Raw genomic sequence first — 17,138 nt, forward strand, 5'->3', positions numbered from 1 at the left:
GAAAAAAAATCAACATTTGCTTATTATGAACACCCAGTATGCCCTGCGCGTTACTGCGGAATAATTAATATATTTTAGTCTAGATGAAGAAATATATAGAGACATGTCAATAGATATTTAGGTTTGAAAAAAATGTATTTAAAGTTTTTTGGAGACATTTTTATCTTTCTGATAAAAAAAATCGGTACGAATGAACACTATTTATCTTTAAGGTCCAATCTCTTATTTTTTTCTTAAAAAAAGAACATTTTTCTTTTCTTTTCAAAAACACTGTTCAATATTAAACAATGTATTGTGAGTAGAAGGTTTTTTTTCTACTCTATACATAATATAATATTGTCATGATAGGAAATTTGTTAAACTGGAGTACCATCCACAATCATGTAAAATTGAGTAATTATTAATACCAATCATTAGTTATGGATCAAGATATTAGCTGAGATGGCTAAATTTGTTGGGGACATATTAATGTAGGAATATGATATCTGATTTTTTTCTTCTAAATATTAACGATTACAATCTCATTATTAGTGAACCCATGATGTTTAAGACTCTTGTGACAAGATCTCATACTTCTGAGTTCTGATGTAAGCTTTGCTAGAGAGACCGCGAGAGTTCAATCACTTTGAAATTTAAACAATCTTCTGAGTTGAGCTTTGAATGATATTATTTAGAGCGTCAAATTCCTATGAAAGGTTTTATTAAGTCCTAATTCCTGTCGAGTAGACTTTGTTATTGTGCGAATTTTTAATTCATGAGTTGCAGGGAGGGACTTATGTCACCACAAACAGATACTAAAGCAAGTGTTGGATTCAAAGCTGGTGTTAAATCTCTAACTTAAATTATAAAATTTCATGTAAAATATATTTTTGTATTAGTAAGAATTTTACATCTCTAAGCCATCTCTATTTTAAATCTCTTTAAAAGAAGATTTGCAGTATATTATTTCCACTTTTGTCTTAGAATTATAGCTTTAATCCTTTATAACTTTTCTATTTTATTAATTTGCCCAAAAAATTAATTTTTTCATATTAATCCAAATCAGTACAAAAATGCATAAAATAATAATTTATTTCTCTATTGTACATGAATGACAATGGGTAGTGTCCTGCAAAACGGACCCTTACCTACGAAAAAAAAAACCATACCCTACCTACCCATTTATTTTCAATGGCTTTGGATATGCGGAAAACTCTAGAGGGTTCAGGGTAACTTATGGATATTTTTTTTACCCATTTAATATCGTTTTTTTTAAGACCAAATAAACAAATCTTATAAAAAACAAATTAAATCAATAAAAGCATACGGCAAGTTTTTTAAAAGTCATAAATATAGTAATGATTTTAAATGGGTAGGGTAATGGGTATGGTACTTAAAAATCATACCCTACCCATACACATAATTTTTAATGGGTAATATCTATATTCTACTCATTACTCATTTATTCGGGTAAGACCTTACTCATGTTGAGTATGATATTGCGGACACGTGAGTACGCGGATAAAATTGTCATCCCTAATTGTAAAGATAATGATAAGAAAATATAATCTGACAGTGATAATGAGGATAACAAAATCAAATCTAGATGTCGGGATTCATTCGCCAAATTTTCATTGATTGATCATTGTTTGATAATATTGTTGCTGTATCGTAGTAGTTTTAATTTTTTTTTTCTACGTATGGGTTTCAATTGACTTTTTTTTTTTTTATGTACATTAGGTATAAAATTATAATTATAAATTAAAATTGGGGTTAATTTTAGAATTATTAAAAACTTACACATATATACACATTATAATTATGAATATATATATACACACACACACACACACACACACACACACATCAGGGAATAGTATGTTGTATGTAGCATTTTAATAAAACCCAAAAAAATGGTTTCCCAATATTAGTAAAAAAAAAAAAAACATTTATCCATTATCCATTTAGTTTAAGTTTCAGTTTCTGTCAGTATGGAATATGTGATTGGCAACCAACCAACCACGTAGCTCGAAAATGGTGGCATTGGAGTTCTCATGGCGGCTTCCAAGAACTCAACTCTCCTTCCACTCCAAACCCTCACAATCACTTCTCTCTCCTTCTTCTTCGTCTTTGCTCCGATTGAAAACGACGACCTTGCTGTTCGTCTCTTCTTCAACATCGACCTGGAGAGTCGGACATAGGAGTGGCAGAACTTCCGTTCGTTTCGCTCTCTCCCAGACTCGAAACCTCGAAGAAGTTGAGGTTGACGAAGACGAAGATTCAGCCTCCGACAACAATGGAGGAGGGAACTCGACGGTCATACTCTCTTCCTGCTTGGTCGGCCTTCTCACCGGAATCGGAGTCGTCATATTCAACAACGGAGTAAGTTTCGAAGCCCTAGCTCGATCGAATTCCCCTTCTTGCACCAAAAATGTATAGATTCGTTAAGCCTCTTCGCTTTGGTTTTTCCAAGGTCCACGAGATCAGAGACCTATTCTGGGACGGAATTCCGTACAGAGGCGCTTCGTGGCTGAGAGAGGAACCGATTCAGGAAATCTGGAAGCGGGTGATTCTGGTCCCGACTTCCGGTGGACTGATCGTTGCGGCCATAAACGCCCTCCTCCGATTGTCCCTGGACGACAATGGAGATCCATCGGAGGAAAAGAGAAACCCGGCGTTGGATTTAACGAGGGCTGTTTCTCGGCCGTTCTTGAAGGCTCTCGCGGCGTGCGTGACACTTGGCACGGGGAACTCTTTGGGGCCTGAAGGCCCGAGCGTGGAGATCGGAGCTTCCATTGGCAAAGGGGTTAGTTCTCTGATAGACAAGAGATTGGACAGAAAGCTCTCTCTCGTCGCTGCTGGTTCAGCCGCTGGAATTGCCTCCGGTTTGTGTTCGTTCATTGAGTTCTCTAGCCAGGGAACATTGAATTTTTGTTTTTTATTTTATGAGATCTCGATTGTGTGGCTTCGACAGGGTTCAATGCTGCTGTGGCGGGTTGTTTCTTCGCGGTGGAGTCGGTCTTGTGGCCGTCGCCTTCGGATCCTTCGTCCCTCTCTCTTACCAACACGACTTCGATGGTTATTCTCAGCGCTGTGATTGGCTCCGTGATATCGGAAATCGGTCTGGGTTCCGAACCGGCTTTTAAGGTTCCGGAGTATGATTTTCGCTCTCCTACTGGTAATCCATCCTTAGCTTTATGCATATCTAGAGATTATAAGTTCGAGAGATTTGATGGAAATGCAGTAACAAAGGTGTTGAGATTCGTGTATTTAAAACCTAAACACAAGAACACCAAAATTCCTTCTCGCGCAAGTAATCTAGTTAAAACAGAAATTTGAAAACGAAACAGGAGACAAGAAATTTGTTTACGAGGTTCAGTTCAATCCTGATCCCCGTGAACTCCTCCATCGGAAGTTCGACATGCATTAACTAATCAATTCACCAATCACTCCCTTACAATTCTATCGGGTACAAACTTAAATCACAGAGCAATGTGATCCTAATCTCCGAGAACCAAGCTGATCTTCATCGTGATAATTCTTCCTCAACTCTCTCTCTCTCTCTCTTGATTTCTTCAGAGGCTTTTCAGTACATACAAGAATTGAATAATACACGCCCAACTAACTTAACGGTTTTATAACTCAACCGGACTAATGTACGTCGTTGATTAGTTCTAAAGGCGCTTAGATAGACGCCACGTGTATTAGTGAAACCAAAGAAATCAGAGTCTTCGAAATGTTTGGCCCTAAATCTTGGCGAGTTTAAGGACAATGTGAATATTGTCCTTTAAAGCTCGAGGGCATGTAATGTTGCTATCAACTCCTCCATTTGCATAATTTACTATCTAGTATTTTGCATTTAAAGCTCTTATAAACTAATAATATTGATTTCCAGAGCTTCCACTCTATCTCTTGCTGGGCGTGCTCTGCGGGGTAGTTTCACTGGCCTTATCCAAGCTGACATCGTACATGATGGCGAGCGTTGACAATTTCCACAAGATCACAAGCATACCAAAGCCTTTGTTCCCGGTGCTCGGTGGCTTATCTGTTGGTGTGATAGCTCTGGCGTATCCCGAGATCTTATACTGGGGTTTTCAGAACGTAGACATTTTGTTGGAGTCTCGCCCGTTTGTGAAAGGCCTGTCGGCTGATCTGTTGGTTCAGTTGGTTGCGGTCAAAATCTTCACGACCTCTTTATGCCGTGCCTCTGGGTTGGTGGGAGGTTATTACGCTCCATCGCTTTTTATCGGCGGAGCAACGGGAATGGCTTATGGGAAAATCATCGGATTCGCAGTTTCTCAACCCAATCCTCTAATGGACTTCCCATTTTTTGAAGTTGCATCGCCGCAAGCATATGGCCTGGTATACTTTCTTGCCCATATGAATCATCATCAAAAATAAATTCTGTGATGTTGTAAAACTTAGGAAGATCCAAATCTGTGAACCAACTCATCAATGCCCGTTTCTCTTTGGAAATTCATTTGAACAGAAATCACATCTGAGGTTGGAAGATTGGCTCTTTTAATGCTTATATTTTCCATTATCTCCAGGTACAGAAACTTCTTTTTGACTGGTGGAAGTACACAAAGTGCTTCTGTCGATTATTTTTTTCTTCTTCAATGGTTTCAATTAGTTAATAATGCCGAAGAACTTGGGTGTTAATAAAATCTGGATCAGGTGATGGAAAATCTCAGCTGTGATTTCTGTAGAGATATTGAAATACGCAAATCATGTTTCGTAACATATCAATTCAAACTCTCGGAAGATAGAATTTGAAAAAAAATATTTTCAATCCAGGTTAGTTGCTGAGCATAATCACTTCGATTGCAGGTAGGAATGGCTGCTACTCTAGCAGGGGTTTGCCAAGTACCTCTCACAGCAGTTTTACTGCTCTTTGAGTTGACTCAAGATTACCGGATAGTTTTGCCTCTGCTCGGAGCTGTAGGGTTGTCTTCATGGGTTACTTCTGGGCAGTCAAAGAGAGGAGATCTCCAGAGTAAAGGGAGCCCAAAGCTACAAGAGAAAATCAGTGAAAATCAACAACCCGACAATACGACTCCCTCGATTTCAAATGGGTCATTACCATCAGAGAAGAAGTCTAACAATAATGATAGTAATAGTACAAGCGACCTATGCGAGATCGAAAGCTCTCTTTGTATAGAGGACTCCAACAACGACGCTGAGAATCTAGAAACGAATATATTTGTTTCGCAGGCGATGAGGACCAGATACGTGACCGTCACGATGAATACGTTGCTCACGGAAGCGTTGACTCTAATGCTCACGGAGAAACAACCATGTGCTATGATCATCGACGACGAGAACATCTTGATTGGGCTTCTGACGCTCGGTGGAATTCAAGAATTCGGCAAGTACGCAAAGTCGACTAGTGGAAGATCCAAGGTTGTTCATAGTAGGACTCACTGAATATATGTCTCAATGTCTTGTCACCACGGCTTGCTTGGCTTACCATGAGTTCATTTTTTTTTTTTTTTCGCAGGAGCTTTTGGTATCGGAAATGTGCTCTGTGGACAGAGAAACATGTAGAGTTCCTTGGGCTGCAACTCCGGGAATGGACATACTTTCTGTTCAGAATATGATGAATAGGCGCGGCATCAACCAGGTAAAGGTGGGCAAAACGGCTAACCGGTTAAACCTTTAACCCTTTTAAAGGTTAACGGTTTAACTGGTTAACCGTCTAAATGGTTAAAGGTTTAGTCGGTTAACCAACTAAATTGTTTAACGGTGACTTAGCAAGCAAGTGCAAATCTATTTGTTTTTAAAATGGTTGGTTAACCGCAGTTAACCATAAAATAATCGGTTAAAATTAACTGCTTGGTTAATTTTAACCAAAACGAACGGTTAAAATTATCTGCTCGGTTAATTTTAACTGCATAAAATGTCAATCAACCGAATGGTTAATTTTAACCGGATAAAATGTCCATCTTTACAACCAGGTTCCGGTGGTGACTGAGAAATTTGATGACCATGGAGGAAATCTAGTTGGTCTCTTGGACCGAGAATGCATCAATCTAACTCGCAGGTGGTTTTATTCTTCGATTAAGCTACAAAATAATAATAGTGCAAAAAATAAAACAAGGATTCTGTAAATTAGGATGAAATAAAAAAATTTATATGTGTTTCGATTTTGTTTCACACAGAGCCGTTGCTGCCAGAGAGTACCTTAGCTGATATCCCGAAACTTAAGGCTTGAGATTGACAGTAAATTTGAATTTTTTTGGCGATATAAACTCCCTCGTCAGCGTACACAGGATTGGAAGATGAAGTATGGCCTTCCAGGTATACAATACAACAATGAACAAGACTCAAGACACCACACACGATTACATTTTTTTACGTTGCATTTTGCAGCATGTAAATTATTATTTTTTAAAATATTAATGGGTTTAATAAATAGCCAAAATTGTAACTTTTAAAGAAACATAGCCAAAATGAACTATAAATGAGTGCAAATTCGAGGGCATGCCACGGGACCATAAGAGCATTTATTGTAGAAATTGAGATAGATAATCGGATGATACAGAGAGTTCCGAAATCTGATAATATGTTATACTTGTTATTATAAATTGTGAATTTATAAGCATATAAAATAGTTACATAAAAAAGAGGAATTAAATGAGAATATTCCCAACTACATACATTGGAAAAGACAAAGTAATAAGTACACACAACTTCCGATATTAAAGTTCCAACGTCAGTGGTGATTCCGAACCGAGGTCGTGACAGTGTAGACAATGTGGTTGTGGTGATTCTGAGGTCGTGATTGTGTAGACAATCTGGTTGGGAAGACAAGATGGAGATGGGACGAGCTGGGAAGACGAGCTGAATTTAAACACTCCCCATCAAGCTCGATGGTAAACATTGAGAAGATTAAGCTTGCTCGGAAAAACTAGCTCGATGGAGATGCTTGGTGTGGATGTCAGCCACTTGATGGAGAGTTGGAATATACTCCATTTCAATAATCTTTGAATCTATCTTTTCACTGATGAAGTGCCGATCGATCTTGATATGTTTAGTCCAGTCATGATGAACTGGATTCTTTGTAATGCTTAGGGCAGCTCGGTTATCACACAGAAACTTAATAGGACCCTAAAGCTTGATCATGAGGTTGTCTAGTATTCGCTTCAACCATAAACCTTTGCAAACTCCATTAGCTAGTGACCCGAGTTCTGCTTCTACACTGCTTCGAGCAACCACAGTTTGTTTCTTGCTTCTCCAGGTGATGTGATTACCCCATACATAGGTACACATTCTAGATGTAGATTTACGATATGATATAGACCCTGCCCAATATGCATCTATGAAGATTTCAATTCCTCAGCTACTTCTTTTCTTGAACCATAGACTTGTTCCAGGTACGGATTTGAGGTATTGAAGAATTCTCATGACGGCTTCCATGTAGACCTTTGAGGGGTTGCTCATAAATATGCTGACCATGCTCATAGAGAAATCGATGTTAGGTCGCGTGTGAGTGAGGTAGATGAGTATTCCCACGAGTTGCTGGACTCTTTCTTTGTTGGCGGCTACTTCAGTGGTGCGAGCTGCGCTTGATGTTTGGATCCATATGAGTGTCAGCTGGTTTACAATCGAGCATGCCCGTTTATTTGAGAATGTCGAGGGTGTATTTTCCCTGAGATACAAAGATGTCTTTCTCAGACCTAGCGACCTCCATGCCGAGGAAATATTGTAAACCTTCGAGATCCTTTACTTCAAACTCGAAAGACATGATCTCATTCAATCTTGCTATTTCCTCGAGATCGTCTCTGGTTATGACTATGTCGTCAATATATACACTTAGGATGGAATGTTTGCCTCGGGCTGAGATCTTTGGGAACAACGTATGATCAGCTTGACTTTGAGAGTAGTTGCATTGCTTGAGGACGTGAGTGAATTTTTCAAAGCAAGCTCGAGGTGACTGCTTCAGCCCGTATAAGGATTTCTTTAGTTTGCAAGCTTTAGTGGTGTTTTGTTGGGAATTAAACCCCTATATATAATCATGCAGAAGAATTAATTACGCAATCTTAAGCTAATTAATATTGATTATATTTAAAACAGGATCTAGTTTTACGAGTTTGTACTATAAAGTTGGAGAAACAATCAAGCAACCGATAAGAATAAAGGCTCGAGGAGACTTACGGGTAGGGCTCACGAACCGAATTCTTCAAGCCTTGTCAGATCCATCTTCGTTCTTGAACGTTCGTCGATGAAGAGGACTTCCAGATCAGCTTCGAGTCGTCGATGATGACACCGCAGTCTTCCGAGACGTAATCTCCGAGACAAATAGGACAACTGAGTGGGCAGTTTTCTGTATCACACTTAGATCCGAAACAATGGTGTTTCGGATCTCACCGTGTTTATGAGATTGGAATCACGGAATTCCGGGGAGAGGGAGAGGGGGAAAATTTTCGTCCACCACAGAGAGGGAATGGATGAAAATTTTCCTCTATTTTTGGATCATCTTTGTTCAACCATACACCCCCTATTTATAGTGGTAGAATGGAGAGGTTTTAGGAAACCCTAGTCTCCAATCAAAGATCAACCGTTAGATCTTTATTTAAATTCCTACTTTCTCTATCAACCCTTAGATCATAATCTAGGATATATTATTCCATAATATCTTCCTTTAAATAAGGAATCTATTTAAAAAAAACAATATCTTATTCCCTTTTAAATAGTGAAATAATATCAAATCTAATATTATCTCCTATATATTAGGAATTTTTATATATAGAGCGAATAAAGGCAAATATCTTATTTCATTTTAAATATTATTATCTCTTTCTTTTAAATCATGAAAGAGAAAAAATGGGCGTTTTCCCAATATATCCACTATGGGTATTTTGAATTTCATGTGCCCATGAGCAAAGGATTTCATTTTTGGGCGTTTTCCCAATATACCCACTGTGGGTATGGACAAATTAATTGCTTCTCCATGGGCCAAGGAATTTCGAATTTTGAAATGCCCATAAGGTCCAATTCAAAGTTCAATTAATTATTTACTTGATCAAACAGCAAATAATTAATTTCATTATAAATAGTTAATTCGACAAATAAACAAATTTTCGAATGTATGCTGCTAATCATATTACAACACGTGAGATTATAATAAAAAAATTATCATTAGAAAGTTCCCGTTCGTCTTTATCGAAGCCGAATCGGGGACTATGGACCTAGTATTTGAAGCTTGACAAATCCGATCAAAAAGACGAAAAAAGTCTTTTATCTTTTTCGATCGATTCGTCTAATCTTAATCAATACTCCACCATGTAAGCTAAGACTGAACTCTCCTTTAATACTAGAATTATATTTACTCATCATGACGAGTGTCCACTGATATAGTCAATACATGATCAAGATCCTCCAGGTTTAACCCGTATCGAGAAAAGATCAATTATTCCATTATACCTTTCTCATACATATAAGCCCTGAGCATTGTTGCTTCCCCAGCGAAAGATTCTCTCGAACGTTACTTACTTCGAGAGTGTCGACAATCTATCGGTTCTGGAAACAACCCTTAGGTGAGAGAACATTTATCTTCTTTCAGGAAGGCTGGATTCCGTATCTGTGAAACACTTCCCTTCTACGATCAACTCCCGAGTTCCCAAAACATCTGTTTATGCAAACTCAATTGGCCTTTAACGTGATGAATCAAAGAACTAAGTAACAAGACCTAGAAGTCCATGAACACTTCAGGATTTAGATCAAGTCTCACTGTGACCATCATAGTGACTTCGACTAGTGTGTCGTAACGGTGCTTAAACGTCACATCTCAGGCAAGGTCTGTCCAGGTCGTACACTTACCAAAAGTGTAGAATGCTCCCACTAAGTGATCAGCCTTCACTTAGTGTTCCACATATATGATTTTAGATACAGCTTCCCAAGCGTGTATCAATCATCAACCATGTTTTAACATACCGCCGGAACTTAGATGTCGAGCATGTAATTCAGTTTAATATGGAGGCTATGGGGATAGTTGTTATTGATTCTATATATTAATATCAAAATTCAACATACTAATCATAAATGCTACAATGTTCTTCTTATCGAATTCAATAATCATTTATCTTCATTGGGCAATATTCCTAACAGAAACTTGATGTAAACAACTACATTGTTTGGAGAAAGAAAGTACAAGCTACTATCTGCGGATACAATCTTAAGAAATTTCTCTCATCAGAGCTTGTTCCTCCACCGGAATTTACGACAGAAATGAATCGCGAAGTGAGATTTGTAATCCAGCGTTTATAAGCTAGGATCATCAAGATCAACTCATTATCTATTGGCTTATGGCCTCCATTAGTGACGACATGCTCTATCGTTTGGTCGCCTATGAAACATCTGCTCAGATCTGGAGCACTTTACAGATCTACTTTGCATCTTAGGTTCGAGCGAAGATATCTTAATTTAAGACTCAACTTGAAATTACTTAACGTGATTAAGATGGTTATTCAACTAGTGGTGGAATAACTTGTTGATGAACAGTGTTTTATAGCGGTTTTAATCAAGGTGATAAATAAGCAAACAATTAAACAAAAACGAGTAAAGAACACAAGAGAATTGGTAACCTTGTTCAACTATAAACAACCTACTCAGATGGACTAATACGCCCGGGTGAAATATCAATCAATCAAAGAAATATGAATATTAAGTTTGATGATTCCCTCACAAACACCTCAGTCTTTGACTGTATCAAGTGGATTTTGAAGAAAACTTTGCTCTTGTTGCTCGCATGGAAGCAATCCACCTTTTACTTGCTCTGGCTTGTCATCTAAATTTCAAGCTTCATCAAATGTATGTCAATAGTGCATTTCTGAACGGCTTCCTCACTGAAAGAAGTATGTGGCTCAACCCAAGGGTTTCGAAGGCCCACATCATCCTGATCATGTTTACAAGATGAAAAAGCCTTGTATAGGTTGAAGCAGGTGCCTAGGGCCTGGTATGAGAGGTTGATAGTGTTTTTAGTCGATCATGGCTGTGCTCGATGGGGAGTGAACAAAACACTTTTTGTGAAACACACCAGGTCAGACTTCATTATTGCCCATATCTATGTTAGCGATATTGTGTTTGGTTCAAGTTTATAGAAGACGGTTGAACAATTTGTTGACAAATGCAAAGAGAATTCAAAATGAGCATGATTGGGGAGATGTCCTATATATATTCTTAGAATTCAGGTTAAGCAAAAATCAAATGGGATATTAATCTCTCATAGCAAATATTAATATATATATTCAACTAATAGGAAGACAATCCACGTAAAGATCTTACAATTTTTTTTACCCATTAAAAAAAATAAAAAAGACTTCATAAGTGTTGCATAAATATAATTTCATATAGAAATCTCATATCTAATCACAAAAATTTTAAATGCCTTAAAGGTTATAGTTCGGGATTTCACATTATTCTAATTGACCTGAACGTCCAACACAAAGCGCATTAAGTCTTGTGGACTAATTTTGACTCTTCTATTACTGATTGAGTTGTGTAAAAATTGTAATACTTTTTATAATTTTGTGATAACTTAATCACAAAATATAAAATTTTGCTACAATTCAATTTTATGATTGTTAAGTCACAAAATTTTGTATTTTGTGAACAATTCTAATATTTTATGACAATTGATCACGAAAGAGTACTTTTGTTAGAAAAAATTCTCTCCTCATAATATTGTCAAATTTTAAGTTTTAGTGGATTTTTGTATAGTGATTGATTCTAATAATATGAAATTGATAAGTTTTAAATTTTATTTGATTTTATATACGTCAAAATAGTATAAACAACTCTTAGAATTTTATATAGAGAAATTGCCACAACTACTACAAAAACGATAACCTTTTCCAATTTCCCACCAAAACCATAATTTGGCCAAAAATACCACTAACTCAAATGTACAACTACCCTTTTACCCTCCACTTAAATTTTTTCTTACAACCCACACCAACTCTCCATATCCCGCATATATCTCACATTAATCCATGACTCTTTCTCTCTCTCTCTATCTTTCTCTCTTTCTCTCTCTCTCTCTCTCTCTCTCTCTCTCTTTCTCTCTCTCTCTCTCTCTCTCTCTCTCTCTCTCTTCGCGTCAGTCTTATCTCTCCTCCTTCTTATTCTCTCGTTCCCGTCAATCTATCTCTTCCTCTCACTCTCTCTTCTCTCTTCCCGATCTCTCTCTCTCTCTCTCTTTCTCTTTCTTTACCCCAAAGCCACCAGACCCAAGAAACCCAGGAGCCCGAGGACCAGCTCTCTAAAACCCGAGGACCCAACCGCCGACGAGACCCAAACGCCGACGAGATCCAATTGCCAAACTCAAAACTCCAGATTTAGTATAAGATCAGGTCGCGCACAAGGTTTGTTTCGCTTTTTAGGATATTGTTTGGGTATGTTAAGAATCTTCAGAGTTCATCAGTTGTTTGGGTATGTTAAGAATCTTCAGAGTTCATCAGTTGTTTAGGATATTGTTTGGGATATTGTTTGGATGAACTTTGTGGTTAAGATTTTAGGATATTGTTTGGGTATGTTAAGAATCTACAGAGTTCATCAGTTGTTTAGGATATTGTTTGGGATTTGGATGAACTTTTGTCACGACCCGCGAGCGACAGCTCGCCCACGAACCGCGACTGTTCAACTCAAATCTATACATAACTCATAATATAAACACATTAATTAAGCATAATATCTCATAAGATTATATAATAAAATAGTTTGCGAAAATTCGGGGAAATTTTTCGCTTTTATAACTTAGAGTCTTATAGCGACTCCTATACAAATATGTTCCGGAACGTTTTATCAGAAGACACTAACCTCCGATTAAGAAACCCCATAGCCCATAGGTCAAGGAAATACGCGCTCGGTCTCGGTCTTCAATCTCGTTTCCCGCTTACAAGCTTTTCCCTTATCTACATTACCAAGGGTCATAAAACTATGAGTCGATTGACTCAGTAAGTGGGAGTCTATCTATAAATTAAAACGACTAATGCCATGTGACGTGCAAACAAACACATAAGAATGCAGAATGCAGATACATATGATTCAAGAACGCGGGGCCTCGCTCTACGCTATCACTTGCCATTCCACAAGGTTATACAACATCCCCTGCTACAACCCTTGGAATGACAAGAAGCCAACCTCAGACTTCGAGCAGTAGTCATCAGTAGCTTAAGTGTTTTAAGACTGTCTGGGATCCACTAGTGGTACCATCTTCATTTGGGCGCCGGCGCTACGTGTCGTCATGACACAGCAAATGGGCTCGCCGGGGCGACCTTTCCCATTGCTAGAACGGGGTGCTCTCAGCAGCTCCCGTGCAGTACTCAGCGCCATCAGGACCGTCTTAGTCCTCAACACGAGTCGGAACTCGTGGGTACCACCGACAACATTATTTATTGTTTGGATACTCTAGCTTATAGAGTATACAACTAATTACAAACAGGAGAGCGTCTCGGGATAAATCCCGAAAGAATTATGATTTCCCTTTCATGCTCGTTAAGTGTTTTAGATTGAAGACTCAGGATGTGACTCCTGGTACTTCTACCCTCGGCTCGAATCCGAGAGTCTAACATGCTCTCCTGTCATCTCCGATCTAGCCAAACTCTATGGTTAGCAGAGGGATCTAACAACAACAAAGCAACAACGTGGCTGGTTCAAGTTAGCGTTTGAACCTAACGGGCGTACCCGAACTAAGTTTTCAAGCAAGAGTGGCCGAAGCCTTAACTTTTAAGTTTATTCATTTTAGGGCTTTCACCTACTCTTGTTTACTAGCAAACAAATGCACAAACAAACAGGGTTATTCCCTTGGTAAGTAGTTGACTTAGGTCTCCTCACTTACCCGGAAAAGATCGTCTGAAAATTGGTTGACTTCTGGAGTTTCCTCGCTTTTCACGCTTCCCGAGACTCTACACATCCCGGAGCGTTATCACGTTCTGAGGCGTCGAGAAACTAAAACCCAAAGTTGAAAACTCATTAGTCAATGATCCGAAAGGTGATGACAAGCTTAAGGTTCGTTATCGGGATTCACTGCGAGTCGGTTCAGGGGTTCGAGAATTTAATTCACTTATTTCCCGGCTTTTCGGAATTTAAACTTATTCAAGACTCGTACGAATTCGTACCAGAGAATGAGTATGAAATAAAATCCAAATAATTATTTAACGAGTCTTAAATAAATTAAATGAATAATCCGAAAATAGTACAAACCGAGAATTCTAAATGAATTAACCAAAAATTAAATTCTCGAACATCCCTTAATAAATAATTAATAATCCTTGAGTACAAATCTCAAATCCAAACTTAAGACTCGAGTCTAACGCTATAAAGCGATAAACGACTCACGAGTGAGATCGAGCTTTAAAAATCTGTTCTGAATTCACTACTTTTCCGGCTTCAACGTGTTCAATTCCGCCGGCTCTCGCTCGATTCTCTCTGATCTGTAACTGAGCTGTGAAATTCAGAAAAAGAACATCACGATCAATTTACAAATCCAATTCCCGACTCGACTTAGAACCCGAAATCAAACCACTTATAACATAACTTGTCACAAAATCTCTAAGCTTGTCAACAAAACCCATAACTTATCACAAAATCCACATTTCAAAAAACTCAAGAGGCTCAGAATCATCATCACAACTCAATCAAAATAACCATTAGAATCAAAATAGGTCACACGGCCATGAACAACCACACGGCCAAAACCATTCTCAAACCAAGCAATTTCCAAACCTCAGAATCATCATAGCCTCCTAATACAACCAGAAATTGTTTCACAATTCGAACCCATAACAAAAACACAAACTCAACAAGAATCCAACATTCCAGAAATTCAAATCCAACATCTCAATTCCATCAAAACCCACGGCCAAACAAAAACCCAACTAAATACGAGTTCAAACCTTTAATTCAAATCATCACTTCCAATAATCGAGCTCAAAACAACATATAAACCCAACCAATTTCACTGAATCAACCCGAAACCAAAACCCCCAAATTTCAAGCTATGAACCCTAGATTTCAAATCCAATCCAAGGAAAGGAAATCTCACCTCAACCCACGGGTTCTAGCTTTCTCGGAGGGTCATCTCTTCTTTCCCGGTGTTTTTCCTTGCGCCGGCGTCACGGCGGTCCTCGGTGGCGTTGTTCTTCCTCGGCCCGGAGCGCGCGCGATGGAGGCTCGGCGAGGGTGATGGCGCGCGAAGGAGAGGAGAGAAGAAGAGATGAGAGAATGAGGTTATGGTGATGGTGAGTCTCAGTGATGGTGATAAACCAAGCTCACGAATTTTTTTTCCATTGTCTGTTGCAGGTGTGCGCGCGCGGGGAAGAGAAGGAGAAGAGAAGAAGAAAAGAAAAGAAGAAGAAGAAAGAAGGAAAGAGAGAGAAATGGTGAGGTGTCCGAATACAAGAAGATGAGGAAAAAAAATCACCACATGGCAGCTCCTCACTTAGCCACACGGAAAATAAGTGGCCCACGATATTTTTGACACGTCACTCACCAGACAGCCCTTCTTCAACTTTTCTTTTCAATCTCGTCCTTCACTTTGTTGCACAGTAGTCCTTTCAAAATAAAATTTCCCAATCTTGTCCTTATTTAATAAAAAAAAACCGAGAGAATTCTCATTCGTTCTCGATTAATTTAAATATATTTAAGGTTTCTCGGAAATAATTCTCATCCTTGAGAATTTATTTCTTAAATTAAATTCCGGAATATTTCATCAGAAAATAATTTATTACTCGAGACGAACTCGATAAATCCTTTATTTATTCCGAGATTTTCCATTACCTTAAAAGAACTTAAATTAACTCGATAAATTCATACGTCCATAACTCACTCATTAATTTAATTGTAACAAACGGAAGCTCGTAAATTTTACAAACGGCGAGATTCAAAAGTTATCATTTACAACTTTGTGGTTAAGATTTTAGGATATTGTTTGGGTATGTTAAGAATCTACAGAGTTCATCAGTTGTTGACATTAGATGTCAACAGTGGACGTCAACTGTTGACATCTAATGTCAACAACTGATGAAAGAAATTGACTTCAAAACTCTACAGAGTTCATCAGTTGTTGACATTAGATGTCAACAATTGACGTCCATTGTTGACATCTAATGTCAACAACTGATGAACTCTGTAGAGTTTAGATGTCAATTTCTCTCATCAGTTGTGGACATTAGATGGCAATAATGGACGTCAACTGTTGACATCTGAAATCAACAAATAATGAACGTTGTTGATACTAATATGCAGAAATGTCAGAAAAACACTCCATTGAATCTCTGGTGACAACCTATGACGACTTCGAGCCCCGAAAGAGAAAATGTTCTAAAAATGAGGTACATTTTGATGCCAAGCAAAGCTTATTTTCGGTTATTATTTTTTATGATTGTAGACATTCATACCTATAATTGTAGACAATTACTAAAATTGTAGTCAATTGATGTTAATAAGGCAAGCGGATCGGAACTCGGTGATGCACAACTCATGGAGTTTCAAATGAGCCAAGCTGAGTACATATGGTACTTGGATACTTTTTGTAGTGAGACTGAATCGGGTCCGATCATGTGTCTCGAAAGGGTTATGAAAGAAATCATCGGAGACGACTGGGAGACTCAATTGAAGGAAAAATGAGATTTTATGGAAGTCGTGCCCAAGGGGACACGACTGATTATGCTGAAAACCCAGAGATAGGAACTTCTCTATTATAGGAGGATGGGGATCAACAAGAAATGACTCTGACGATGAATTCCTCACATCATTGGTAAACTTCATAATATTTATATTTGTGTATGGATTTTTGAATGACTTGAATGCTTGAAACTGCTTAATATGTCTATTTACACTATGTCCCTTTTATATATGTGTAATGTTGTGAATTGCATGCCTAAGTGAAGAACTAAATTTAATTTCATCCACTAGATGTCAACAGTTGACATCAATTGTTGACATCTAATGTCAACAATTGACATCAATTGTTTAGTTCCCTCACAACTAATTGAGAACAATAAGAAATCACAAACAATTGTTGACATCAGATGTCAATAATAGACGTCAACTGTTGACGTCTATTGTTGACATATGATGTCAACAGTTGACGTCTATTGTTGACTTTAGATGTCTAAAATCTGCATACAAGTCGGAGATTACAAATAAATTTCTCA

The 17,138-nt window shown here is 38.0% G+C and overlaps 1 protein-coding gene and 1 long non-coding RNA gene across 3 annotated transcripts in view; one reads left to right on the plus strand and one right to left on the minus strand.

The window, feature by feature from the left end:
- LOC149389351 (uncharacterized) overlaps positions 1 to 15,321 on the minus strand; it is a 65,610-nt gene extending 50,289 nt beyond the window's left edge. Inside the window, exons 1-4 of one of the 2 annotated variants that reach the window (XR_016300861.1) lie at positions 15,026 to 15,321; positions 14,320 to 14,425; positions 13,820 to 13,929; positions 12,771 to 12,893 (exon numbers count right to left, since the gene is read on the minus strand). This is a non-coding gene — a long non-coding RNA (uncharacterized LOC149389351). Of the gene's footprint in view, positions 1 to 12,770; positions 12,894 to 13,819; positions 13,930 to 14,319; positions 14,426 to 15,025 lie in introns of those variants that run through there. The other variant, XR_016300862.1, reaches the window with a different exon arrangement.
- Positions 1,954 to 6,659, plus strand: CLC-E (chloride channel E). The gene is made up of 8 exons (XM_089624460.1): positions 1,954 to 2,361; positions 2,453 to 2,864; positions 2,954 to 3,157; positions 3,875 to 4,341; positions 4,810 to 5,382; positions 5,480 to 5,602; positions 5,937 to 6,022; positions 6,141 to 6,659. The coding sequence occupies exons 1-8, from the start codon at positions 2,014 to 2,016 to the stop codon at positions 6,169 to 6,171; spliced, it is 2,244 nt and encodes a 747-aa protein (XP_089480586.1). The 5' UTR covers positions 1,954 to 2,013; the 3' UTR covers positions 6,172 to 6,659.
- Positions 15,322 to 17,138: the final 1,817 nt, after the last annotated feature.

This window comes from Urtica dioica, chromosome 8 (assembly GCF_054948205.1).
Source record: "Urtica dioica subsp. dioica isolate 48M chromosome 8, U.dioica_male_clone48M_v1_H2, whole genome shotgun sequence".
Taxonomy (NCBI): Eukaryota; Viridiplantae; Streptophyta; class Magnoliopsida; order Rosales; family Urticaceae; genus Urtica; species Urtica dioica.